Source organism: Malaclemys terrapin, chromosome 2 (genome assembly GCF_027887155.1).
Source record: "Malaclemys terrapin pileata isolate rMalTer1 chromosome 2, rMalTer1.hap1, whole genome shotgun sequence".
In the NCBI taxonomy this organism is placed as follows: Eukaryota; Metazoa; Chordata; order Testudines; family Emydidae; genus Malaclemys; species Malaclemys terrapin.
In genome coordinates, this window is record NC_071506.1 from 197,688,448 (window position 1) to 197,715,205 (window position 26,758).

At 40.6% G+C, this 26,758-nt stretch overlaps 1 protein-coding gene across 9 annotated transcripts in view; it reads left to right on the forward strand.

The window, feature by feature from the left end:
* The window catches only part of ELMO1 (engulfment and cell motility 1), a 453,353-nt gene that overhangs the window by 392,563 nt on the left and 34,032 nt on the right, over positions 1–26,758 (forward strand). For all 9 annotated transcript variants that reach the window (XM_054019260.1, XM_054019259.1, XM_054019255.1 and 6 more), the window contains 2 exons: positions 15,596–15,759; positions 24,346–24,458. In XM_054019260.1, the coding sequence (XP_053875235.1) occupies positions 15,596–15,759; positions 24,346–24,458 (277 nt within the window). The remainder of the gene's footprint in view (positions 1–15,595; positions 15,760–24,345; positions 24,459–26,758) is intronic.

A 26,758-nucleotide genomic window follows, 5' to 3' on the forward strand; every position in this document is an offset into this window, starting at 1 on the left:
TATGTGGAAAGTTTCAAACTGCTAACTATCCTTGTGACCTTTGTAATTTCATGCCAGTATTTCTATACCTTTAAGAAGGATATCGTGTTGCCCATGGATTTTCATTAGCACAGTTTGTTGATTTCCTGAAGAGCTTTTCTTTTCCTGGAGTCCAATCTGACAGCTTCTGAAATTGGAACAAAAGCAAAATATTATTTCAAATCTACATAATCCTTTGCATCTGATGATCGCAAAGTGCTTTATGAACACTGAGTGAATCTTACAGTACTACTGTGGGTTAGATATGGTAAATATTATTATACCCATTCTACAGATGGGTAAAGCATAGCACAGTGTAGCTGCAAGTGACTTTCCCTAGGTCACAAAGTAAGACAGGACAGAACTATGAATAGTAGCCATTTTGTTATTTCCAGACCTCTGACTCAGAAATTCACAAGTGATGTAAGCTCACAATGTGTTGCCTTTTTGTTAAAATTATGTCCACAATTGAGCCACATTTACCCCAGTCAAACATACCAAATTCACTAAGGGAAAAAGTCACTTCACTCTATGGAGCCCAGATAATCGGGCTTTATGCTGATGAATACATAGTAGCTGTAATGAAGAAATACCTCCTCAGTCCTAGGACCAGGAAGCAACACAGGTTCTCTCTCAATAATTTGGGTGGAGAATTAAGACCATTATATTGTCATGGATCCCATGGCCCCTCACCCTGCCCATGGATTCCACCAGCAGTGCCCTATTACAGGATTTACATATGGGGCACCAAGATGAATTTCACCCTGGTTAAATAACATTCCCTGTGTCTAACAAGTGCAAAAAATACTTGAGTCCTTTATTTTTCATGTAGGATCTGGAAATTGATGTCAGCTGTATTGCCTTAAGCAGCAGCAGCCTTTTACCTTCCATCAAAGTAAAAATGTAATCCCAAATTCACTGTCTACCCTTCTCTGCATGCTGTGTCTCCGACAGCCATCATTCTTGTTTGTTTATTAGGTTTTGGCAGTGAGCTGCACCACCAACCGTGCTGAGATCATGTTTAGTTTGGCAATGATTAATGATGTGCCACAGGAGAAGGAAAGTTTGTTAAGCCTCCTTGCAGGACTGATAAACCAAAAGCTGTGGATTAATTTGTTTTGTGTTCTCTCTGTCTCTAAAATAATTAATCCAATTTTTATTGTCTCTCATAAAGTACTGAAACCCATCACATCAGTCAGAGTGCACATGCATGCTGAGCCCTTTTCTCCCAAAATACATGATTCCCTGGGGAGCAGATGGTTGACAGGCAAACTAGTCAGTCTTCAGCAGACCGGGCTCCTTGACATGGATGCTGATGGCAGGTGAAATGACATGAGGTTTTGCTCTTCCCTTTAACAACTGCGGGCAACTCTTCCCTAAAGTAGAGCAGGTGAAGCTTTGAGATCTGGTTCCCCCTGCTCTTCAGACAGCTGTTTCCCCCAGCTTCCCTTCTCTTCTGGCTTCTTATCTCACTCTTCTATGGAAACAACCAATGCAGCTCTGCCTCCCCTTCTCTGCTGTGTTTTTTGGCTTTTTTCCCACTTCACAGCTGCCACACAGTGTATTGCAATGCTCTTTTATATTTTTTCCCAGTACAATAATACCATACTTAAAAGGGTTTCCCCTGCCTGTCTCTTCCTTGAAATACAAAGTGATGTGTCTCCATGCATGGTTTGTGTTGTGATATTTGGTATTACCCAGTATGCTCTTGGGGACACTTCATAAGTCCAGAAAGAGAAAGCAGAGAGAGCCCAATATGCAATGGAAGAAACAGAAGGCGATAAAAAGTAGTGTGTTACTTACCATAAAATGACTACCATAGTAAATATGAACTGATGTGTGTGCGTGTCCATGTCTGTGTTCACACACGTGTGCATTGGGTGGGGGGAGGTACACTCAAATGCAAATCTGTGCCACTCCACTTTTCTGGAAGGAATCAGAACTTCAAATGGTTAAAAAAATTCTAAGTTTTTCAATGAAGAGCAGAGATACAAAACAAACAGATGACATTTTTTGTCTGCCAGGATCTCCTTAGTTTTTGGGTTGATTGTTGTGTTTTGATTAGGGCTGTCAATTAATCGCAGTTAACTCATGCGATTAACTCAAAAAAATTAACTGCAATTTAAAAATTTATCACGATGAATTGCACTGTTAAACAATAGAATACCAATTGAAATTTATTAAATAGTTTTGGATGTTTTTCTACTTTTTCAAATTTATTGATTTCTATTACAACACAGAATACAAAGTGCACAGTGCTCACTTTATATTATTATTTTTATTACAAATATTTGAACTGTAAAAATGATAAACAAAAGAAATAGTATTTTTCAATTCACCTCATACAAGTACTGTAGTGCAATCTCTTTATCGTGAAAGTGTAACTTACAAATGTAGATTTTTTTTTGTTACATAACTGCACTCAAAAACAAAACAGTGTAAAACTTTGGAGCCTACAAGTCCACTCAGTCCTAAATCTTGTTCAGCCAATTGCTAAGACAAACAAGTTTGTTTACATTTACAGGAGATATTGCTGACTGCTTCTTATTTACAATGTCACCTAAAAGTGAGAACAGGCATTCGCATGGCACTTTTGTAGCTAGTGGTGCAAGGTACTTACATGCTAGATATGCTAAACATTCATATGCCCCTTCATGCTTCAGCCACTGTTCCAGAGGACATGCTTCCATGCTGATGATGCTTGTTAAAAAAATAAGGCGCTAATTAAATTTGTGACTGAACTCCTTGGGGGAGAATTGTATGTCTCCTGTTCTGTTTTATCTGCATTCTGCCATATATTTCATGTTATAGCAGTCTCTGATGATGACCCAGCACATGTTCTTCGTTTTAAGAACACTTTCACGGCAGATTTGACAAAACGCAAAGAAGGTACCAATGTGAGATTTCTAAAGATAGCTACAGCACTCGACCCAAGGTTTAAGAATCTGAAGTGCCTTCCAAAATCTGAGGGGGACGAGGTGTGGAGCATGCTTTCAGAAGTCTTAAAAGAGCAACACTCCGATGCGGAAACTACACAACCTGAATCACTAAAAAAGAAAATCAACCTTCTGCTGGTGGCATCTGACTCAGATAATGAAAATGAACCTGCGTCAGTCCGCTCTGCTTTGGATCATTATCAAGCAGAACCCATCATCAGCATGGACGCATGTCTTCTTCAAGCATGGAAGTTGAAGCATGAAGGGACATATGAATCTTTAGCACATCTGGCACATAAATATCTTGTGATGCCGGCTACAACAGTGCCATGCGAAGGCCTGTTCTCACTTTCAGGGGACATCGTAAACAAGAAGCAGACAGCATTATCTCTTGTAAATGTAAACAAACTCGTTTGTCTGAGCAATTGGCTGAAGTAGGACTGAGTGGACTTGTAGGTTCTAAAGTTTTACATTGTTTTAGTTTTGAATGCAGTTATTTTTTTGTACATAATTCTACATTTATAAGTTCAACTTTCATGATAAAGAGATTGCACTACAGTACTTGTATTAGGTGAATTGAAATGTACTATTTCTTTTGTTTTTTACAGTGCAAATATTTGTAATAAATAAATATAAAGTGAGCACTGTACACTTTGTATTCTGTGTTGTAATTGAAATCAATATATTTGAAAATGTGGAAAACATCCAAATATTTAAATAAATGGTATTCTATTATTGTTTAACAATGTGATTAATCACGATTCATTTTTTTAATTGCTTGACAGCCCTAGTCTGGATGCAGGGTGAGGTATTAAAACCCGGTATTTGTAAAAATGTCTGTCATCTCACATTCTGATATATTGTGTGGTCAAATGTACAGAACATACACACTTTCTGCAGGCTCCAGCTCCAGTGCACTCCAAGCAGCATCCCATATAAATTCCCCTGGCCCTTCTCCTTAACACTCAAGCTGGTCTACACTGGGGGGGAGGGATCGATCTAAGATCTGCAACTTCAGCTACAAGAATAACGTAGCTGAAGTCGGCGTATCTTAGATCGATTTACCTAGGGTCCTCACGGCGCGGGATCGACGGCCGCGGCTCCCCCGTTGACTCTGCTTCCGCCTCTCACTCTGGTGGAGTTCCAGAGTCGACGGGGAGCATGTTCGGGGATCGATTTGTCGCGTCTAGACAAGACGCGATAAATCGATCCCTGATAGCTCAATTACTACCCGCCGATCCGGTGGGTAGTGAAGACGTACCCTCAGGGTCTAGTCTAGATGTGATAAACTGACCCCCGAGCGCTCTCCTGTCGACTCCTGTACTCCAGTGCTGCGAGAGGCGCAAGCAGAGTCGACGGGGGAGCAGCAGCAGTCGACTCACCGTGGTGAAGACACCACGGTAAGTCAATCTAAGTACGTTGACTTCAGCTACGTTATTCACGTAGCTGAAGTTGCGTAACTTGGATACTTAGATCAATTCCCCCACCCAGTGTAGACCAGGGCTCAGACAGTAGAACTGCTCTATGGAGCCCATTGGCTTCACTATATGCCATGCTCTTGATTGTACTCATGTTTCACAATACAGTTAAGAATCTGCAGGAAGAGCAATAGCATTTCAGTTCATTTGACTCCACTTGCACACCGCCCCATACAGAAATACTGAACTATGTATATGCACATGGGACATGTTCACTGTAGCACAACCTGTGCTGTTTGAATCGTTGTGAACCCACGACAGTTAATAAAAGAAAATCCTGATATATAACTTTGCTTAATTACATCTGAGGCATTAGGGGAACTTCCGAATGAGACTGATTATTTTTAATTTGCTACATTTTAGAGCCTACATAGGTTGACATTATCCTTTTAAAGGAAAACAAATGGCTTGCAATGAATTCTGAAAAGATTTTTCCTGTCCCAAGACACACAACAAGTAGCCCCAAGTTATTGGAATGAAAGACTGCAGACTTATTAGGTGTCAAGATTTACAACATGGAATAAGTTCAGTGATTTTGTTACAGTGATGCCATTCCTGTTACCATAGCTAAAGGTCTTTCATCACTGAGATTATGAACTCCTCTGTCCAGCTGTTTAGAACTCACCATGATAACTGGTTCCAGGATGTAACTGCGTTTGAAGAAGTTGTCAACTGAGACTGGAATGCTGGGGATCAAAGCAGGGGGTAAATCATTGTGGAAAATGAATTCATTTTAGTCCAAATCCTGAAATTTTTCCTCAGTTCTTCTTTGATAAAATTCCCATTGACTTCAGCGGGAGTTTTGTGTGTGAGAGTAAAAAAAAAAAAAAAAAAGACCTCAGGATCCCCAACAATCAAAAACTCACAGGTCTCACAGCTTAAACCACAAAAGCTCATGCAGTTTTTGTAGCAGAATATGGCAACTTTGTTACCATATTTCTTCTTGTAAGAATAGCCTCACAGGCTTTGCTTTCTGTATTCCTGTTTTAAGTTCTTTAATACAAAGGGGCAAAATAATTAATGTGCATTGTTGTCATTTATTATTTATGTTACGCAGTAGTGCTTGAACACTCCAGTCAGGGAACAGGAACCTCATTGTGCTAGACACTGTACAGATACAAAGTAAAAAAAGATGGTCCCTGCCCCAGAGAGAATGTTTGTTAGGATTTTTTCTCAATTAAAATAATTTCCTAAAGATTTTTAGCATATCGGTTTATTTGCACATGTGCAACAACTGAAATCAGAATTTGGGCTTTACCAGCCTTGAAGACAGTTATTATGATCTGCCAGGTCAGTAATTTGTGAACTCAGAAGGATTTATACAATAGATAATAATAGCTTTTCTAGACACATTTAAGATCTGACTAGTCAGAATGGATTTGCTCTATTCACTGCTTCATATATTTTATAAATGGCTTAATTAATTCTTATGACCATTTTTTTATTCTTCCAGCACTGAATGAACCTTTTGATAACATTGATGCACCTATCACTTAAAACACTAAACTGTTAATTGGAAGAGTGCTAAGGAATTGGTACTCTGTAGACAAGTTTTTTAGCTCATTGCTTTCTTCAGTGATCTGAATATTAAAATAGGTGTTTACCTAAGAATTATTATTGCTTACTCATTAGAAAATATGATGCATAATAAAATACAAATTTATCCAGATAAATAGTACAGCTTTGCAAATACCTGACTCTGTAGTTTGCAAACCTTGGGCAGATCCTCAGCTAATAGAAATTGCCATTGCACCATTGAATTTAACAGAGCTACACCAAATTACATCCGCTGATGATTTCGCCTGCTGTGTTTCTTCACAAAGGCATATCCGTATGTACACTGGACAAAGGACTCAATCCAAAGACACAATTCCATTCTCTCTAGTAAAGTATGCAAGGTACACTTTATTATGTACTGTGAAGGTTTCCTCTATTTAATATAACAAAATTAAAAAAAAAATGTTTAAGCCATGATGCATATTAACAAAGGTCAGGAAATTTAAAGAGGGCTGCCAGCTCATCCTTGAGCCATATCTTTGTCACTTTTCTCTTGTTCATGTAAATTAAAGCTGAAATGTGAGCATTTAATTTGAAATTCCTGCTTTGGTACTGCTCTCAGTTATGCCAATGTTAACCCCAGAGTATCTGCATTTCATTAACAGAGCTGGTCAAAATTATTTTACCAAAAAGGTTTCCTGATGAAATATGGAGTTTTGTAAAAGTGTGAAAAATGTCCATTTTCATTACGTTTTCTGGTTTTCTAATGAGAAAATTTGAAATGAAATGTTTTGTTTCTAATCATAATTTAGACATCTGGAAATGTCTAAAATGCTGACAGTTTGGAATGAAACATTTCATTTCACTTGAAACTTTTGAAATTTTTCATTTTGACATTCCTAAATCAAATTTGTATTGGATCTTTTCATTCCACGAGAATGTTCAGTATTTCAACTTTGCATCCCATTTCAGGACAAAAACAAAAGTCAAAATATCAGATTTTCCCATGGGATGGAAATTCTGTTTTCTAAACAGTTGTATTCAATAGTTGGTTGGGGTATAAACTAGTGTAATTTAGAACAGTACCAGGTCCTCTAATTTTAATTTAACTTGTTTTGGTATCTATTTTTTATATTAAGTTAATATAGGATATTGTGGATTTAAAAGTTTGCCTATTCCTCCCTATCCCTCCCCAATACTAGCAATCTGTGAGTACACAAATCTATAGCTGAACTTTTAGTCCTGTTTGAACATATATTAATTAACAGGTTACTAAGACAGTTGTAAATTGTGATGGAGGCACCACACAAATATTTGTTCTAGGACATAAATATTTGTTTCTAGTCATGTTTAACCTAAATATTTGTTTCTTGTCTCCATTAGAATTTACAGCATGTTAATTATCACATGTTAAAACATGATTAAAAATTAAAGTGTAGACATTCTTTCTCCTCCTCCTCCCCCCCTTTCTCTCACACTCTCTCTCTTTTCCATCTCCTCTCCCTCCTTGAAAACTTGTTTGAGGAGCTAAGCACATTTTGTTAGTGAAAAGCCCTGGATTAAATGCCACCCACAAATGATTTGTGCATGTTTTATTTTGCCAGGGGCCTTTGTCAGATACTGAAAGCAATAATGTAATCTTGGTTGAACTAAGATTTCAATTAACTAACAAGTGACTTTACAGAGACCGTCATATTAACTTTGCACATTATTTTACTTGGGCAGAAAAGCTTTGTCATTCAGGAGTCATCTCTTGCCTCACTTGCTCCAGGGGCATGATGAACAAAAAGGAGACCAATTTAAGTCTCATTTTTGGTGCAAATATTCATCTCCTTCTGTACATATTAAATGTAAAGAAAGATGCTTCTCATCCCTCAGTAGTTCCTATTTAAATCAGAGATGCACTCAGGAAGTGCTGTTCAGATGATTCAGATTATGTTTAGATGAGTTTTGAGGCCAGATTGTGTGCAGATTCAATTCTGTCAAAATGTTGTGAGCTGTTCTCAGTTTTTGAACCAAAATGCATGAAAACTCACATGATTAGTTCTTGCAAGATTCCTGCTGATGACTTTCTTCTCAAGTCCTTTTCCTAGTCTCATTCGTCCTGCATTTCACACATTCTTAAACACCTTTTTTCATTTCTCTCTTCTCCACCATTAGTTTCACTCTGTCCTCCTTCATCCCAGTCTCTGTTGATATTTCTTTTCTATTGGCTGTCTCCTGACCCCCACGCTTTACCCTTTACCCCTTCCTTTACTCCTCCTTTTGTCCCTTCTGTTTCCTTTCATTTGATCTTCTTCCATTATCTCTTCTCCAGATCCTTCTCCTCTGCTTTCCTGCTCTGTCACTATTGAAATTCCATTGTAGTACTGTCTCCCAGGTTCACAGACTTCTCATATCGTTGACCCTTCTCCCACCCTATCTGATCTTTCACTGGTGCTTTGGTTTCTTTCTCTTTTAATATAAACCAGATTCCATCCTTATTTTGCTAATCCATAGTGCTAAAACCTCTCGTAGTAAAGAGAGAGGAGCACTGGTCCTAGTGCAAAACCTTAGGCCTGAAACAGAGGCTGTGAATGAAAGTCAGGCCATGTATTAAAGTTCACTGTCTGATACATAAACTTGGCAAAGATGCTGCTAGCGTTGCTAAAACATAAGTACTCCTAGAAAGTACTAGGCACTAAATAGTTGCGTAAATACATTCCAGAATGCCAATACAAATACACTCCAATCTAGCACAAGATAAGAGGGTTTTACAGAATAATGAATAGGGATGTTTTGTCTGCAATACCAGGAAAAAGGTACAAGGGGGAGTAACAAACAGATGTCATAAAACATGTAAGATGGTATGTAAATTGTTTATTCCAGTTGTTTGTCTTAATCTATACATGTCAGGAGACCTTGCCTTAACCTTTTGTGTGGCTGAGGGGACAGCAAAGACTGCTGCTGCTGACTGAGACACTCCTTGCCAGGTTGTTAATGTACTTGAGGGCAATAAACCTAGCTAAGTGCCGTTGTCACCAAACCATGCCTCTGGTTGTTCCGTATAAGTAACATCAAGGTCTCCTGAATTAGCAGGCTGCACTCTCTGCTAGTGCTGATAACACTGGAGCTCCAAGGACCGAAGCCCTGAGCAGCTGTAACAGCTTTGCTGCAATAACAACATTCCACCTTTCTACACCCCTGTCCCCGCCCTGGCCATCCTTCTTCTTCATAGCTATACCCTTCTTTCCAGCCTTCTTTCTTCTTATCTTGCCTCCTTCAATCTATTCAATGTGCCACTACTGAAGTCATCTTCCTTCCCTCTCTCTCCAGCCACATCACTTCTTTCCTAGAAATCCTTTTCCCGTATTTTTGTCATTTACTGCATCATATTCAAGCTGCTATTCCTCAGAGTCCATGCCTCTGCTTCTATTTCTGACTTCAATCAACCAAAAAATCCCCAAACAATGTTATAAATAGATTGGAGGTCTCCAAGAGAACCGGTGCAGATATGTGTTCACCAAGGAAAATGTGTCAGTGCAGCCAGTAGATTGTACTCCTGAAATTAAATGTAAAACCAAGCCATGTGTTTAGTTCCCAGCAGACTATTTCCTTTGTCTGCAGATGTGCTGTAGGTCAGGGATATAATGAGTCTAGTGCAGCAATTAATGGTCCATTTCCGCTGAACTGTATTTACAGAACACCCAGACATAGCAATGGCAAAGCGATCTACTTTACTTCCACCAGGAATACCTAAATTCCAACTCCCTCCTGGCTTCATTCTCAAAATAATCTTCTGCATAGTGCTTAGGCTATAGAGCCTCTTTTCCCACCTGCCCACATCTGAGGAGAAATGTACTTGTTCATTTTCCCCCACTTCCACAGATCTCTGCCAAGCAACAATTTCACTCCTCCTATCCCCAGCCACTCTGTCCAGTCTGGCGCCTCATAGAGCTGGGAAGCAGCTGTCACTGGTGAGTGATAAGACCAGAGAAAGATGGAAAAAGCAGGAAGGGGAGACTACTGCTCAGCATCCTCAGGAATGGCCCCTAGGAGCTGAAAGGCAAAACAGTTGTTCTCCTTACCTCGTGTTCAAGCTCATATCTTTCCTCACCACTCCCTGTCCAGGGTAGGCATAGAAAAGGAGGCTAATAGATGCTCATTCCTACCCCCTGGTAGGAATCTCTACTCTCCTCCTGGGCAGAGGACAGGAAATTCATTTGAGGAATGAATCCTGGAGCTGAGACTTGAGGAGAGAGAGATCAGCCTTGAAGAACTCTGAGGCTATGGCACTGTCTATTTATACTGTTGCCTACATTTTAAAAAGTGACCAGTTATTTTGGGTACCTGTGTTTTGGAGTAGTTAACTTGAGACACATAGAAGGGGCCAGATTTTAAGAGGGTGGGAGCTTTGCACTTTCTGAAAACCAAACTCGTTTAAGAGGTGTCCAGTTAAAAACCCAAAAATCAAAGAACCCCAAATCAATAGTCACTTCTGAAAATCTGGGCCTGTATCTTTTTCTGGATAGTTATACTTCTGTATTTGATTTAAACAATCAATACATAGATTTTAATTATCAGGCGTCTATCTTTGGATTTTATATTGCCACCTATTTCTTTAGTGTCCTGAGTGCCTTCCATATGCAATCGACAGCAATAGCGAAGTCTCTACTGCTGTCGATTTTATGTGGAAAGTTTCAAACTGCTAACTATCCTTGTGACCTTTGTAATTTCATGCCAGTATTTCTATACTTACAAAAACTGATTTAGGGAAGCAATCACCCCTGCCCCTCAACCTCCCCACCCCACCCCATCTCTACAACTACCACATGTGCTGATGCATTGATGCTGGATGTTTCTGTTAAAACGGTCAGTTCTGAAAAAGTTAACAGTGTTGATATTTAAATGGCTTGTTTCAAACAGGACTGTGTTAACGCAAACTAGGTACCTTTTAGTTCATGCTAGCAGGGTCTATGTGGGGGTAGTTACGGTGCAACACATCAGTGCATGCTGCAACGCATACCTCCGTAGTCTGCCCTGTGGGGTTGTGTTGACAAGCCCTTACGGTAAAGCCAAAGGGTTCAGACTTCTGATCTGTCTACTTGAATGGGATAGTCTTTATTTTGCATAGAAATAAATTCCGATGCCAAGAGATAAGAGAGAACAAAAGAGAAAAAGATAAGAGTGGTGGGAAGATAGAAGTAATCAAAATGTGACTTGACAGAGATGACGTCAAACAAGGATATGTTGAGAGCTATCTAAAAAGTTGTATATGAAGTTAGATAACATAGTAATGGCCAACTTAGAAATCCAGTAGATAGGTTAGATTCGATAGACATGAAAGGCACTGCCATCTCATTCCAGATAAGTAAGTTGGGCTTAAGTCACTGTGCTCCACAACATAAAAAATATATTTAATTTTTTACCACTCTTTGACTAGCCTCAGTTAAGTTGACCACCTTTAGCAAACTGCCCAACTCATAGTTCTGCCTCACCACATAACAGGGGATCAGTCTAGAAAAAATCAAACGAAAAGGATACAAGATGGAGAAAATGTTCCCCCTCAAAATCTAATCTTGCATATGTCCTATGGGAAAAAAATATATAATGCATTTGCAATCACCATTTATAATGTTTATGTTTAACAACATGGAGGCCTGGTGTATACTTAAAACTTAGGTCGGCCTGGCTATGTTGCTCAGAGGTGTGGAAAATTCACACACAAGGAATGTAGTTAAACCCAACCTAAGCCCCAGTGTAGACATTGCTAGGTCAATGGAAGAATTCTTCCATGAGCCTAACTACTCCCCTCAAGGGGGTGGATTTACTACAGCAATGGAAAAACTCCTTCCATCATTGTAGTAAGTGTCTGCACCACATTGCTATAGTGGCATAGCTGCAGCTGTGTCACTATAGGTCTAGTAGTGTAGATATATCCTAAGAAATACTGAGGAAAAGAGTTCCTTTAATTACACCTGTAAGGTCAATTTTTAAATGTGTTGATCCTAAGCTTAGAGCAGTTAATCTACCAAGCAGCAGTAATCAAGAGCTAGCAACTCAGCTTTAGAGATTTTGAGCAGATAAGAAGTTCTTGGCAGTGGTTCCCAATGCTAGGGAGATGACTCAACTAGCATCTGTGGCACTTAGGTTGACTTGTTAAATACCATTCCACAACTAACACTAAAAAGAAGATAATCGCCGCAATGGCTTAGCTCTGGCATGCACTAGTTTTTAAGGCATGCCTGTTGAGTCTGCCGTCTTGTGCTGATGGGGGAAAAGGTGTCACAAAGAGGACTGGATTGTTCTTTAACAATTCTCCTCTGGTTAGCTTTCAAGATTATAGCACTGGAAAACGCACACATTATTTGCATTACAACAGCTACTGCAAATACAGGGATCACTCATAGTCTTAAAGTTAAGCATGTGTGTAAGTGTTTGCAACTTTAGCATCTAAATTAATGGTTTGATTTTCTGAGGTGATGAGCACTCCACTTCAATGGAAGTTGGGGGCGCTCTGCATCTTTGAGAATCAGACCACTTATTTAGGTGCCTAACTTTAAGTATCTACATTTGAAAATATACTTTAAGGTTAGCAACTGCGTAGTACGAGGTGCAGAAATCATGACTGTTGGTTGGATGTAAAAATCAATTGCAGTGAACAGTCCAGCATTGGGCCTATAAGAGCTGAGCTAACTACAGTATTTTAAAACCATGTTCTATCTGAGGTCTTTATGTTAAAGATGCTCAACTAGAACCTGTAACAATCTTGATAAATAGAGGGGATACCCAGGGCCAAATTCATGCTCATTGGAAAAACTGAACTGGGGTGGCATGTTTGCCTTCACTGGTGCTATAATTGCTGCCAAGAAGACAGAAAAAGAAAGATGGAACCAGAAATCAGATGGAACCTGGTCTGTCTAGTATGGGTTTATGAATAAGCAGTACACCTGTTCCTTACGTTAGGAGCATCAGTTTCTGGCTATTCTTTTATGGACATTTTTTTCATTAGACTTCAGAAACTCCTTTAGGGCCTGATCCAAAGCCCATTGAAGTCACCGCAAGGATTCCCATCAACTTTGGATCAGTCTCTTCGTGTTCAAACATCGTGATAATATGCTCATTTACATTTAATTTCTGGGGTAATGTAAAATCAGTAGCCAGGGATGGCATATTTAATACTTCGACTTGCGTAATCTGTTAGCTATATTGTGAATGTAGCCAATGAGAAAAGTTGTTCCTCTTAAATGATCAGTTTAAAAGCATGCAGACATCCTCTTTGAAATAGACAACCAAATCAATCACTCACCCCATGCCAATAAGCTAAGTAGAATAACCAGTTAGAAGAGGTCTATCTGGTGGACTGCAGACAGCAGTCACCTGAAAGCAAACATCGCTATAAGTGGTGAAGGAACAGCAGCTGAAACATGGAATAAAGAATCCTAGATATTTTTACCTGATGAATTATCCTTAAAAAATCTTATAGATATAGCCCAAATACCACAATGATAGGGATATTAAAATGTGTGGATTGATTGATTGATTGATTGGACCCTCTACTTTGTTTGGGCCAGAGTCTACCAAACTTATGAAGAGTAGTCTATTACTCTGCAAGTTCATACTCAAAGTAAAGTGCTCCTCTGAGTAAGGGCAGCAGAAAATGACCCTTTGGAAGTAGATGGGGAAATGTAAACTTGTGCCTGATTGAAGAGGGAGAATTATGAGGGGGAAAAAATCATCATCTTTTGGAAGTGGATTGTTGGAAAAAGCTCAGGAGTGTGCCGTTCATGCAATAGAGAGCTTTTCTTATCTCTTTTTAATTGCTTCAATTTGCTTACTGCACCTGGTAGCAAGACTAGAATGAGTATATAGCTCATGTCTAAAAGGGATGTTGCATCTCAAGAAATGAACGTCAAAAACACAGCTCAGATGATGACAGTTTCAAGGTTGATGCAGTGAAACTAAAACAATAACGTACACACATTTGGGAAAAGGAACTTTTTCAGAATGCGTGGTCTGCTAACGGCTCAAGCTTCCATTTTTAGAAATATTAGTGAAGACGAAGGAATAAAAGAAAAGAAAAAACTATGCAAGAATATTTTCTATCCTCTTTTCCCAGATGTTAATTCCTATCACAGATCTGCTTTGATCTGGGCTGAATGTTACTATTTCCTCCTCCTTGTCAGCCTGGCTTGGCTGTGAGGGAGAAAAATCTTTTTAAGTCTGATAAACTTTTTTTTCCCCCCCACTCCACCTAAAGACAGAATCAGATAAGCATTTCAAAGTATGTTATTTGTACCAGCAGTGAGGAAAGAAGCAAAGAGAGCGAGCGAGAGAGAGATCAATCTGTGATATATATTTATGGGTACTGGTGCCAAACAAATCCCCTAAGTTAACTGTGTCTCAACAGTTTTCTCCTAGCAACATAGTTAATATGTAGATATCTCTCTGTTGTACAGACATCTTTCATTCTAATTCTTTAGTCTGCATTTTTTATGGCACTGCTTCAAAAGCAATCCTATAGCAACCTTAGAAAATTGATCACCCTCTCCTGATTTTATATTCTTTTGTTACTAGCTTCATTTCCTTCGCTATGTACTCTACTCCTTGTGAATAAGTAATGGGTGCCTGAGACAGTGTGAAGATCAGTGACCCTCTAGGCTGAGGTTGAAACTCGAGTGGTTGAACCAAATAGTCTCGAGAAAGGCAAAGGGGGAGAAAACTGGAATGGAAAAGAAAAGCACATCATAATCACACAGCAGTTATACCTGCATATATATATATCAGATGCGCCCCTCCCCATATGCAATACAGAGTGGAGCAAAGTACTGCACTTATCAGACTTTGCTACTGCCCTCTGCTGGGGAGGGCAGCTTTAAACTCCACTAGGTGTGCCATAAAGCCCTTCTTATGGATGCGCTCCAGCTTTGTGAGCTATCCATCCAGCTCCAGACCCCCAACAGTTTGCACTGTTGCATTCCGTCTCCACATAGACTTTCTGAAGGGGCCCCACAGCCTGGGCTGAGTTGGCAGAAACCAGGAAGCGAATTCAGTCTCAGGACTGTGACAAACTAGGGTGACCAGATGTCTCCATTTTATAGGGACAGTCCTGATATTTAGGGCTTTGTCTTATGTAGGTGCCTATTACCCCCTACCCCTGTCCCGATTTTTCACACTGGTCACCCTATTACAGACTATACCATTTTCTACGATAAAAACTGTGTTGGGGCATTCTGTTTGGTTGGTTCCCCTTACATGATTAAAATGTAGTTCTATCTTATAATGTAGAAGAGACACAACCTTCTGTTACTCCTTTGTCCCCAAACCAGGCTATGGCCTTGGCCAAAGCAGGACTATAGCGTGGTACTGTAAGACAGTGACAGTCCCATTCACACTAGGAAGCAGGAATTGCTTTTTAACAGTATTAGCAGATAACTGTATTGTAAGTGGGTCCCCCAAGAGGATTATTTATTGTAGTGTAGTTGAGCCCTTGTTGTTATATGTGGCATCCAATTAGAGGTTAACTCCTTTGCAGTCCATGGTGCAAAATTTGCGTTGTGATCACTATGGATAATTATTAAAATTCTCCTGTTCCCCACACCATCTAATTGCAACATACACTGGAATATTATTTGAAATCAAAACCAAAGAGTTAAAAAAATAATACTTTCTTGCTTTCGTCCACAGGTAATGCAGGTGGTGAAAGAGCAAATAATGAGAGCACTCACTACCAAGCCTAGCTCTCTGGACCAATTCAAAAGTAAACTTCAGAATCTAAGTTACACAGAAATTTTGAAAATCCGTCAATCCGAGAGAATGAACCAGGAAGATTTCCAGTCTCGTCCAATTCTGTAAGTACTGTCCCCTCTCTAAGTCACTTCTTGCATGGAAGGACTAACAAATGTGAATAGCATTTGTGAACTGTTCAGGGAGAACCCGGGGGGAAAATTGCCCAGGGAGCACTGCTCAAAAGCAGTGGAATAGCCTCTGATTGAAGTGCATATGCTTTCTTCTGCTGGGAATCTCAACTGTTTCTTTGAGTTCAGTTATAACAGATTTGGCTAATCCCTATAGGGCCTAGCATGACTTATTTGCAGCAAATGATGCTTTGCCATTTCCATGCTTTGTGTGGTTGTGTGTGCACATTAATTTTTTTAAGGTGAAATTTTGTCTTCTGTCCAATGCCCCGTAAAGATTCAAAATATCACTTCTCTGAGCCAGGGAAATAGCCCAGAGCACTAGCCGCAGTATAAATTGGCTCCATAAAAAAGTGTTTGCGTGATAGTGTCATCTTTTCTTTGCTTGTTTTATCTTTGATGTTAGTAAGGTACAGTTACTTATTTCTAGGTGATTTCTTGTTAACATATATGCAGTGTAATACTCATTCCATATGGTCTAATGCTATGTATCAGTTGTGGTATCTCTATTATAGCTTGTGTTTGCTTCTCAAAATGTCTGCATCTCCATTATATGTGAAAATCCTAAAGATGAGCCATGGAAGTGACTTCGGATCTGCACTGGGGTAGGGCTTGAAGCCAAACTATTGACATAGGGCAGGTTCATCTTCAGTGGTGCTCAAATCTCATGTCTTTTGACCCAGACTAACAGAAACCTTTTGAGATGATCAGCTGAGAAACTGTGAGAGTTCCATCATTTTAAACCAAAATTTCATGAAACGTTGGCCACATTTGAAGTTGAATGGGATGAAACTGTAAAGATGGATTTGTATTTAGGTAATTCAGTTCCATCACTCTGGAGTTCAAAAGGATTCATATATGGTTTTGGTTTATCCGCAAAAATACATTTATGTGCAAACTCCATGGGCCTTTCTCGGACAGGACAATAGTGAAAGCATAAACTAAGGAGAGTTACAAACTTTAATAATACTAACTGGAATCAAAGGGACAATGATTCTTTTATGTCTTCAGATTATTAGAATGTTAGGACCTAGAACCCAGTTAGAATTGATATCATCTGTAGTCTTGCATCAGTTCAAAACTGGAATACAAATGCTTTGCATCCTTACACTTCAAAGCAGTGCTTTGCCAATCTTTTGTAACACCCAGAGATTCAAAGCAGCTTAGTGGTGCTACACCTGTCCCCAAAGCTTCTTGTTTTCCTCGCTTTCCCAGTGAGTCAACTATTTATTTCAGGTTTCAGAGTAGCAGCCGTATTAGTCTGTATCCGCAAAAAGAACTGGAGTACTTGTGGCACCTTAGAGACTAACAAATTTATTAGAGCATAAGCTTTCGTGGACTACAGCCCACTTCTTCGGATGCATATCCATCAAGTACTCCTGTTCTTTTTGTCAACTATTTATATTCACTTTGAGCCTGGCCTACCATGGTGAAATTTGCTAGTGCAGCACAAGCTCTCGGATTCCAAATATCAGTGTGGCTAGCCATTGTCACAGTGTAAAGTCTGCATCCACAAAATGTAATGAATGCATTCCATGATACAATTAAAAGCAGTGTAAATGTTAAAGAAACTCATTTCAGATCCAAGACAAATGTTAAGCTTAAGAAATAAATAACTAAGCTTTTCAAACAATCATGACTGTATTCATGGTGATTTAAATTCTATGAATTTCCATTTTGATTACATCTCTGATCACTTATTCTTGATTGTGAAGGGAAAGTGCTCTTTTTGTTTCCCCTGTGATTTGGCTCCATGTACGGAACTCTCACAAATTGTGTAGATGCCACTAATAACGTAAGTACAAAATCATGACTCCATTGTGTGTAAAAGAGAGAACAAGCCAGAGAAGGTAGTTTTGGTTCTCCACAGAGACCTAAAGAATTGCAGATACTTAGAAAGAAATTGTTCACAACTGAATATAAAGTCAGTAGCCTTATTTAGAGCTGTAGTAGGATGTGGCTAATGGATGGTAACTATTCATTGCCCAGCATGAAGGAGCCTTTTTGCTGATGTTCCCACATATAAAATACAGAAGTTATAGCTCTTCAAACTTTTGGACTACAATGCTCCAAATCAACTTTTGTTTGAGTTTGAAGTGGGAATGGTGGCATTATTATTATTATTATTTATTTTAGTTATTAATTTAGACTCACATCATTGCATTAGCTCAGTTTTGCAAGGAGGAATTTGTTTCCCTAAGGTCACAGTGTTATTGGGACATCAGAGCTCAAGTCTTATCTACTTCCAGTTCTGGCAAAACAGCAAATCCATGGGAAAACAGGGTGTGTTTGAATGGGATCATTTTTGAATGGCTATGGAAGAGTGCACCCACAGTTAAAAAGCCAAATGGAGAAATAGAATAGTTATGAGTAAGAGTCAGGGCACATCAAGGCTCTGCCCTGAGCCCCTCTTTGTTCATGTTGGTGCTTGATGCACTTACAAAAGACATCCAGAGAGTGCCTCCCCCCCCCCGTGCACGTTTTTTGCAGATGATGTACTACACCACTACTTTGATATAACGCGACCCAATATAACACGAATTCGGATATAACGCAATAAAGCAGTGCTCCGGGGGGGGTAGGGGGGGTGGGCAGGGCTGTGCACTCCGGTGGATCAAAGCAAGTTCAATATAACGCTGTTTCACCTATAACACAGTAAGATTTTTTGGCTCCCGAGGACACAGGGCCGGCTCTGGCTATTTTGCCGCCCCAAGCAAAAAAAAATAAAAAATAAAAAATCAGGGTGGCCAGAACGGCAAAGCAAAAAAAACCCCTGCGGCACAGCTGGAGCGGCAAAGCAGGAAAAAAACACACACAAAAAAACAACCTGCGGTGCGTCCGGAGCCAGGGTGCAGGGGGATTCCCTGCGTTGCAGACGTGCCCCGGCTAGCGTGGGGGAGGGGGCGGGGGAGGGAGCGAGGGGTGAGAGAAAGAAGGGGGGCGGCCAGGGCTTCAGCGGGGCACTCGCCACGTGGCCCCGACCGCTGCGCCGCCTGCCGGGAGGGCTCTGCGCTGCTCCAGTCGGCGGAGAGGGAAGGACGCGGGCTGCCCTGCTGGGCTTGCTGAAGTCTTGGCACCAGCTGGGGCAGATGAAGCGCACAGCCCACTCCCAGCAGGGCGCTCCCCTCCTCCATGCTGCCGCCCCTACAGGGCGGCCGGATCGCTAAACAAAACAAAACAAAAAAGCGGCCGTGCTACCCTAGGATTGGGCGGAATGCTGCCCCGTGGAATCTGCCGCCCCAGGCACGAGCTTGCTCGGCTGGTGCCTGGAGCCGGCCCTGCTAGGACAGCATTATATCGAGGTAGAGGTGTACTTGTGGAGGAGAGCGAAGAGGAAGTGAAGAAGATATAGAAAAATAGAGGTGTGTATTTGAAAGAAATGGCATGAAAATCAGCAGAAATAAAACAGGTTATGTGGTCAGTAGATTCATTGATACCTTGCAGTAAAACAATGGAATTCTAAGTCTGGGAGCCCACCCATTACCAAAATGTACGGACGTTCAAGAACCTAGGTTCAATAGTAAAGGATAATGATGAAATCAACAAGGAATTTGTAAGCAGAACAGGAAAGGCATGGACTAAATGGAAGGAAGTGAGCAACATGATCTGTGATAGGAGAGTGCCTATCAAATTGAAAAATAAGATCTACAAAATCCATTTTTGTATGACTCTGAATGCTGGGCACTGAGGAGGAGACAGAAGCAGATCTTGAATACAGTGGAAAAGTTAAAATGGATGCTCAAAGTTACCAGGCTGGATTATGTTTGAAATGAACGAATTAAGGGAAGTGTGATGGTGGAATTAATTAAAGAAAAGCTGAGAGAAATTCAGGCTTAGATGGTTTGGGCATGTGAAAAGAAGTTCGGAAGAATATATAGGAAACTGGGTGTTAAATTTAGAAGCAGAGAGTATGAGAAGGGTTGGGAAGATCCAAAATTAGATGGATGAATTTCATACAAAAGTATTTGATTAGCCGCGGAGTTTCTGAGGAACTGCTTCAAGACAGATTGGAATGGAAAAGGAGGACTAAAAGTGCTGACCCCATATAGATAGGATTAAGGCTAGCAGAAGAAGAAAAGAAGATGGAAGGGTATACCCCAAGAGTGGGCAAACTTTTTGGCCTGAGGGCAACATCTGGGTATGGAAATTGTATGGGGGGGCCATAAATACTCACAAAATTGGGGGTTGGGGTGCCAGAGGGGGTGAGGGCTCTGGCTCAGGGTGTGGGCTCTGGGGTGGGGATGAGGAGTTGGGGGTGCAGAAGTGTGCTCCAGGCTTGGACCAAGGGGTTCAGAGGGCAGGCGGGGGATCAGGGCTGGGGCAGGAGGTTGGGGCATGGGAGGGGGTCAGGGGTGCAGGCTCTGGGTAGCGCTTACCTCAAGCAGCTCCTGGAAGCAGCGGCATGTCCCCCCTCCATCTCCTACATGGGGGCGCAGCCAGGCAGCTCTGCGCACTGTCCCATTCACAGGCACCACCCCTGAAGCTCCCATTGGCCGTGGTTCCTGGCCAATGGGAGCTGCGGGGGCGGTGCTTGGGGCAGGGGCAGCGTGCAGAGCCCCCTGGCTGTCCCTACGCGTTGGAGCCAGAGGGAGGACATGCCGCTGCTTCCGAGAGCCACTGCATGTGAGAGCAGGGAAAGCCCTCAACCCCGCTCCCTGGCTGGAGCTTGAGGCCAGATTAAAATGTCTGAAGGGCCGGATGCAGCCCACGGGCCGTAGTTTGCCCATCGCCGGTGTGCCCCGTGCTACTGATCGTGTTGCTATGCAAAGCATTAGGTCATTTCTTTGGCAAACTAAATAGCAGTAAAGCTGGGTGAATAAAAAAGTAAAATTATGATGTTTAAGAGGAGGCTGGAATGGCTTAGGGAGAGTTTGTTAAATGAAGCAGTTGTAAGGGACGGATTGTTTGTAAGTCAGCAACACAGAGGGGAACATTTGGAGGGATTTGGGTTTTATACCTTTCTTTTATCTTTAACAATTTTCTGCTAGGCTGGAAAGTGTCAATAACAACTGTTCAGGAAGCATTAATGAATAGGAGAGAATACAATGTAATAGATGAAAGGTGCTTTGGGATTACTTTTCTATTGTGTTATAATGATTTAAATGACTATAAAATACCCAATTCTAGAAAAAGTGACTGTTGCTGATTGGAAGGAATCTGAGCTGGGAGCTGGAAAGGTACAGGGTTAGAGACAGATGAAATTGGTACTAAAAAATCCTCTGTTGTTTTTAAAAAAAATTAAAATAATTTCTAAAGATCTTGTGAGCTATGAGTAGCTAAGATGTGTGCTTTACAAGCAAGTAGCTGATGGTGTGCTGAGACCAATGGGGAGAATCATAAAGTTAGTGATACCTTATTATTTGGCTCTCTCAAGTGTTTTATCCTTTCCAGACCCCTAACCCTTGTGATTATTAAATCACTGGAATGTAGTAGAAACTAAAACGCAATCAGCTGTTTTATCCCTTCCTCATATTTTCCTTGCTATCTTGCCCTTTCCCCATGCACAAACTGGATTTTATGCTACTCTGAAATCATAAGATAAAAATGTTCCCAAAATATATTTAAAATTGTGTTCCTCTTACTGCTCTCCAGATTTGATTTTCAAATTAGGCAGGGTGAGATATTTCTGCCAGTAAGTGGAGTGGCTCTTCTGATTTTGGGCCCACCCTACAATGGTTGAACTCCCTCAACTCCCACTGACTTCAGTGATTGAGGAAATGTAAATGCTTCAGAGAATAATGTCCTTTATTTAGGTCCGTGGGTAGTAATTAGCAGGATTGCTCAGTGTATCCCACCCCATTTTATATAATCTGAAAGTAGTAAGAGTGAAAGCCTTCCTGACAGTGAGATGAATTAGGTTTTGGAATAGACCTGCAAAGGAAGTACTTGGTGCCATGTTGCTTAAGAAAATTAAATCGGGGTTGGACAAAGCACTGGAAAAAGTATGGTAGAGAACAATTTTACACTGGCCATCACTGCTGAGGACACTAGGGTGAAGGCTGACCAGGCAGGAGGGGAGATGGTCTCATGCTAAAGGCAAAGGATCTAGGCTTAAGTCACTAGAGGATGATTTTCAAAGGCTCATTGAAAATCAGTGAGAATTGGGCACCGGCTCTTCTTTATGCATTTGAAAATCTCCCGAGTAATCTCCACATGCCAAATTTCCCCATCTGTAAAAACTAGGAGATATCCTATCTCCTAGAACTGGAAGGGACCTTTCAAGGTCATCAAGTCCAGCCCCCTGCCTTCCCTAGCAGGACCAAGTACTGATTTTGCCCCAGATCCCTAAGTGGCCCCCTCAAGGATTGAACTCACAACCCTGGGTTTAGCAGGCCAATGCTCAAATGAGCTATCCCTCCTTCTCAGCATTACAGGGTATTTCTCTCTGTGGGGCATTTGGATACTGCAATGTTGCAGGCCATACCAGTAGAGAGAGAGAAGGCTCCCTCCTCCCTCTGTCTTATGGCAAGAAAGCCTTTAGATACTGAGCCACTTTTGAGGATTATTTTTGGATTGGCTAGCATTCAAATTCATTCTCTGCCTCTGGTTTATGTTGGGCAACAACAACGGGGGGAGGGGAAGAGGAGGAAACATGGGAGTTAATGAAAGGCAAAACTGCAATCTCAGAGGGGAGGGGAGTGGGATTTAGCTCACATCACTTCTATCACCTTGTTAATTTGTAAGTCCACATTTCCCCTGTGCCTTGCCTGCATGCTGTCTGTTTAGGCTGTGAGCTTTTCAGAGCAGAGACAATGTGCTCTCTATATTCGGCGAGCCACCTGATAAACCTGTTTGACAGTGGATAAATAAGAATTATTTAATTTTTCTCAGGTATTATTATTTAGACGACCCCCGATTTGTGTCAAGCACTATACAGTCCTTGGCCCGACGAAGGAACACTGAGCTTGACCAGTTGGACTAGGATATACTAGATGACCGTTTTAGGTTTTTCTTGTCTAATTTCTATAGTGTTATGATTCTGTGCACTTTAGTGATAATTATCCAATTTCTGGATTGAACTGCATAAATATCAAACTGTTCTTTATACTGTGCTCTAACACTTGAGGCCATTTCAGTGAGATGTACACTGTATTAAAGAACTGCTAAACCAATCCAGATTGTGTCTCATTGCTGTTGTATTTGGGGGCCTTTTCTCCATCTCTTTCCTAAAGAGCATGGAGAAGTTAGCCAGCTTGGAAAACCAAGAAACCTATTCAAGCACTAAAGTTTTTTGACAGTATATAAATACCATGCAGAATATTCATACTAGGGCTCTCAGTGGGAAAACTATGGTATTTGAAAATAATCATAAGAGTACTAATAAAATACTTTCTAAAGGTTGTTTGTTTCTATAGTTCTAGTCACATGATATTTGAATGGATAAATTTTTCACAGCTTGTAAATATACAGCAGATTGTGCATCAAGAACTCCTGTTCCAATGTACATAAGCGTTTAACTGGTACCTGGGAGGATTGTGGCATATCTGATTAAGGGCGCAATCTTTATACACAGAACTTGCTATGATTTCAGTGGGGTTTCTGCATGCAGAGGGCATGTGAGATGAAGTAATACATGAACATGGCAATCAACATAGATGGAAAGTCTGATGTTTTCCAGAGGGGAGGAATTTTGATTTACCTCTACAATCGCACTCCTTTCCTGAGTCTCAACTGTGATTACTGCTATACACAATGATGTCTGGTATTACTTTATTCACACAGCAACCCAAAATTACGGTCTTGACACACTTCATATTTTATGACACCCCTACACATTCAGTTACATCTTAGTCTTACTAGACTTGCTGTCAAGTTGATGTTTAAACCTCTCCTTTATGTATTCTTAATGAATCTAAGTAAGGAGATAGCCAATGAATTCAGTCACCTGTGCATCCTCATGACAGTGTCTGAAACCAACATTTAACGCTAGATACACATTAGTATCAAAACCTGCAGAACTTTTCAATAAACTCCATATGGTAGTAAATTCACAGAGTGATATAGAAATAAAAACAATCAGTATAATCAGTTATTATTTTGTCTGAGCTGGAATTGGGACTGCTCACTATTTTCTCTTGGTGTTTCAGATTGTATAACTTGCATGATCTTTTCTCTCTTATACTAAATAATAACAATAACAGGTTCACTTTCATAGAACATTGCATCTGATTATGTCAATTAATCAAGTAAGCATCATAATAATCCTGTGAGGTGCATCACATGTGTGATGTATGATACTAAGTATTATTTTATAGATGGCTTCACTGAGGTACAAGTAGGTTAAATGACTTGCCTAAGGCCATATACTGACTTACTGACAGTGATGTGAATAGGACCTCCCATTCCTGCATGCCAGCCACTAGACAACTTCCCTCCTTGAAGCAGATTGGGTGCTGAAGTAAGACTACTATCCCCAAAATCAAGCTGAGTCTCTTGTGACACTGTCTATCTCAGTGAGAAAAAATGATACGTGAATAAATCTAAAAAGTGCCTGGTTTTGTTTTGTTTTGTTTGTTCCAGGGAGCTAAAAGAGAAGATTCAGCCTGAAATCTTAGAGCTGATCAAACAGCAACGTCTTAACCGACTTGTCGAAGGCACCTGCTTTAGGAAACTCAATAGTCGACGGCGACAAGGTACTGCTCAGGCCTGGATAGTCTGGCATTTCACTGTTCTTTCTCTATTCTAGTTTACCTCAGGAGCATAACTTATTGGCAGTATTAGTGTTTAGATCCAACTATGAAGACTTTTCTTAGAAGGAATTACCCAAGGAATCTTTTAGTTAATTTCGTTCTTGAGTGTCCTATGCTTCAGTGGGAATTTTTGAATTTTCCTCATATGAACTCTGAACTTTGTAATAAGTCCAGTCATTTTAGGTCCAGCATTTGACAAAAATCTGAAGCAATGGTTTTGCAGCAAGAGTTAAATACCTTGCACCCTCTCTTAATCTTCTGGCATCTTGCTGATGACAAAGTCAAAAGATCTACCTGTCTCTGGAAAATAAGGTTGTAAATTAATAACACCCAGCTACTGTGGTATTCAGAAACTGAACATTCTTTTTTAAAAGACTGCTTTTAAATTGTGCTACTAATTATTTATATACCTCATCAAAGGCCCATCACTTTTACTTGTGGTGTGCACAACTCACCACCCCTCTCTACTTACTTCCTGTCCTTAATTTTCTTCTTTTATGATCATTTACATTAAATATAATGTGATGCTTAAATATTTCAAAAGCTAGCAGATTTTAAAAAGCACTCAAATCCATAACCTGTGCCCCTTGGGATGAATAAATGATAGGCATAGAAGAGCTCTCTTCTCAGCCACATGCACCATTGCTCTGTTTTGGATTGTACAGCTCACTTTACCAAACCACACTCTACATCACTGTTTCCCCTAACAGTAGCCTCCTTCTTCCCCAGGAGCAGAAGTTCAGGAGAGAAACTGTGGATTCAACATGCTACCCAAAGTTGGTTCCAAAATTTGCCTCCATACACCTGGCCACTCCCACCCGCATTTAGATGAGATTCACATTTCTGTACTTTTATTTTTACTGTAAATGCAACATGAATTAGAAAGCTATAAAAGCTAGGAGTAAATCTAGAGAGATAAATATTTGAGAACTAGAGATTGATATGAAAGTCAGCTTTCTGTGCATAAAATATAGTCCCGGCAATATTCTCATCCTAGAAGATAAGCAGTACACTGTCCTTAACCAAAGCTGATGGATGTTTTTGGAAAACTGCAAATTGGAAAATTTTCCAGGATGAAAATGAAGATGAAGAAAAGATGGCCAAGTCATTCAGCTTTAAATCTTTATAATCGTAATGTTTAATAATATGTAATGAACCCATTGCACAGGATTTTCAGAAAAAAAAACCCATCAGTCTGCCATTATAAATATTTATAGAGCTCCATAGGGACATGTGACATGTACATTCTCAGCAGCATCTTCTGCGCAGTTGCTGAGTGGTCAAGGAGACTTGCTTTGGTTTGTCAATTATTACCTGGCTTTGGTTTTACTAAATCAAACCATAATCCTGGGATTGTTTGGATCTGGGGATCCATTTTATCTGAACCACCAAAGTTTTGGAGAGGGAGAGAGGAAAGAGGGTTGGGTAAAATGTTGTTTGAGCAAATCTCTAAAGGAAAGATGGAATATTTTGGGTTCTTTAAGTAATGGATTGTTTTAAACTAGTGTCAGTTCAAAAAAACATGAGCCAGATTCTTAGCCGGTGTATATTGATGTAGCTCCATTCACTTCAACAGAATTATACTGATTTACACAAGTTTAAAATCCAGCTCCTGGTCAAAAAGTTCCTTGCACCATGCCTTGCAAAGAACTATATTGGACAATCAAATTAATTGCTTTAGTATCATATTTAGGCTTTAGTATCATATTCATAGGTGTGCATGCTACTTTGCAGGCAAATAAAAGACATGGTCCCGCCTGGTGACTGGGTGTACCAGGCCTTTGTGGCCCCCTACTGGAGGCCCCACTATTCTGCTGCACCCCACCCTAGGAAACAGTTCTCTGTGAAGAACAGAGCAGCCTTTGGGAAACCAGCAAGATTTGGCCTCCGGCAGTCAGAACCGCTAGGGACCAGCAACAGCAAATCAAGACTCAGCAGGCTGAAATAAATGCTGTCCACAAGTCAGTTCCTAGCTGGAGCCAGAGGAGCAAGGAGAGATGCTCCATAGGCTGCAGCCAGAGGAACCAGGCTGGGTCAGGGACTGTTACTGGCCATAGTCAGTGGCTGGGATTAAGAAGGAACTCTGCTGATTCAATCCCTGGCAGGGAATCTAATCCAGAAAGAGTAAGAAACTAGTTGTTTATTATTGGCCCTGATGTGCAAGGACCTGTTCCTAATTTTTGAGTTTGTCGTACCCCGGAAGGGCCCAGCCAGAGGGCCAAGTGACATAAGGCCCACAGAGG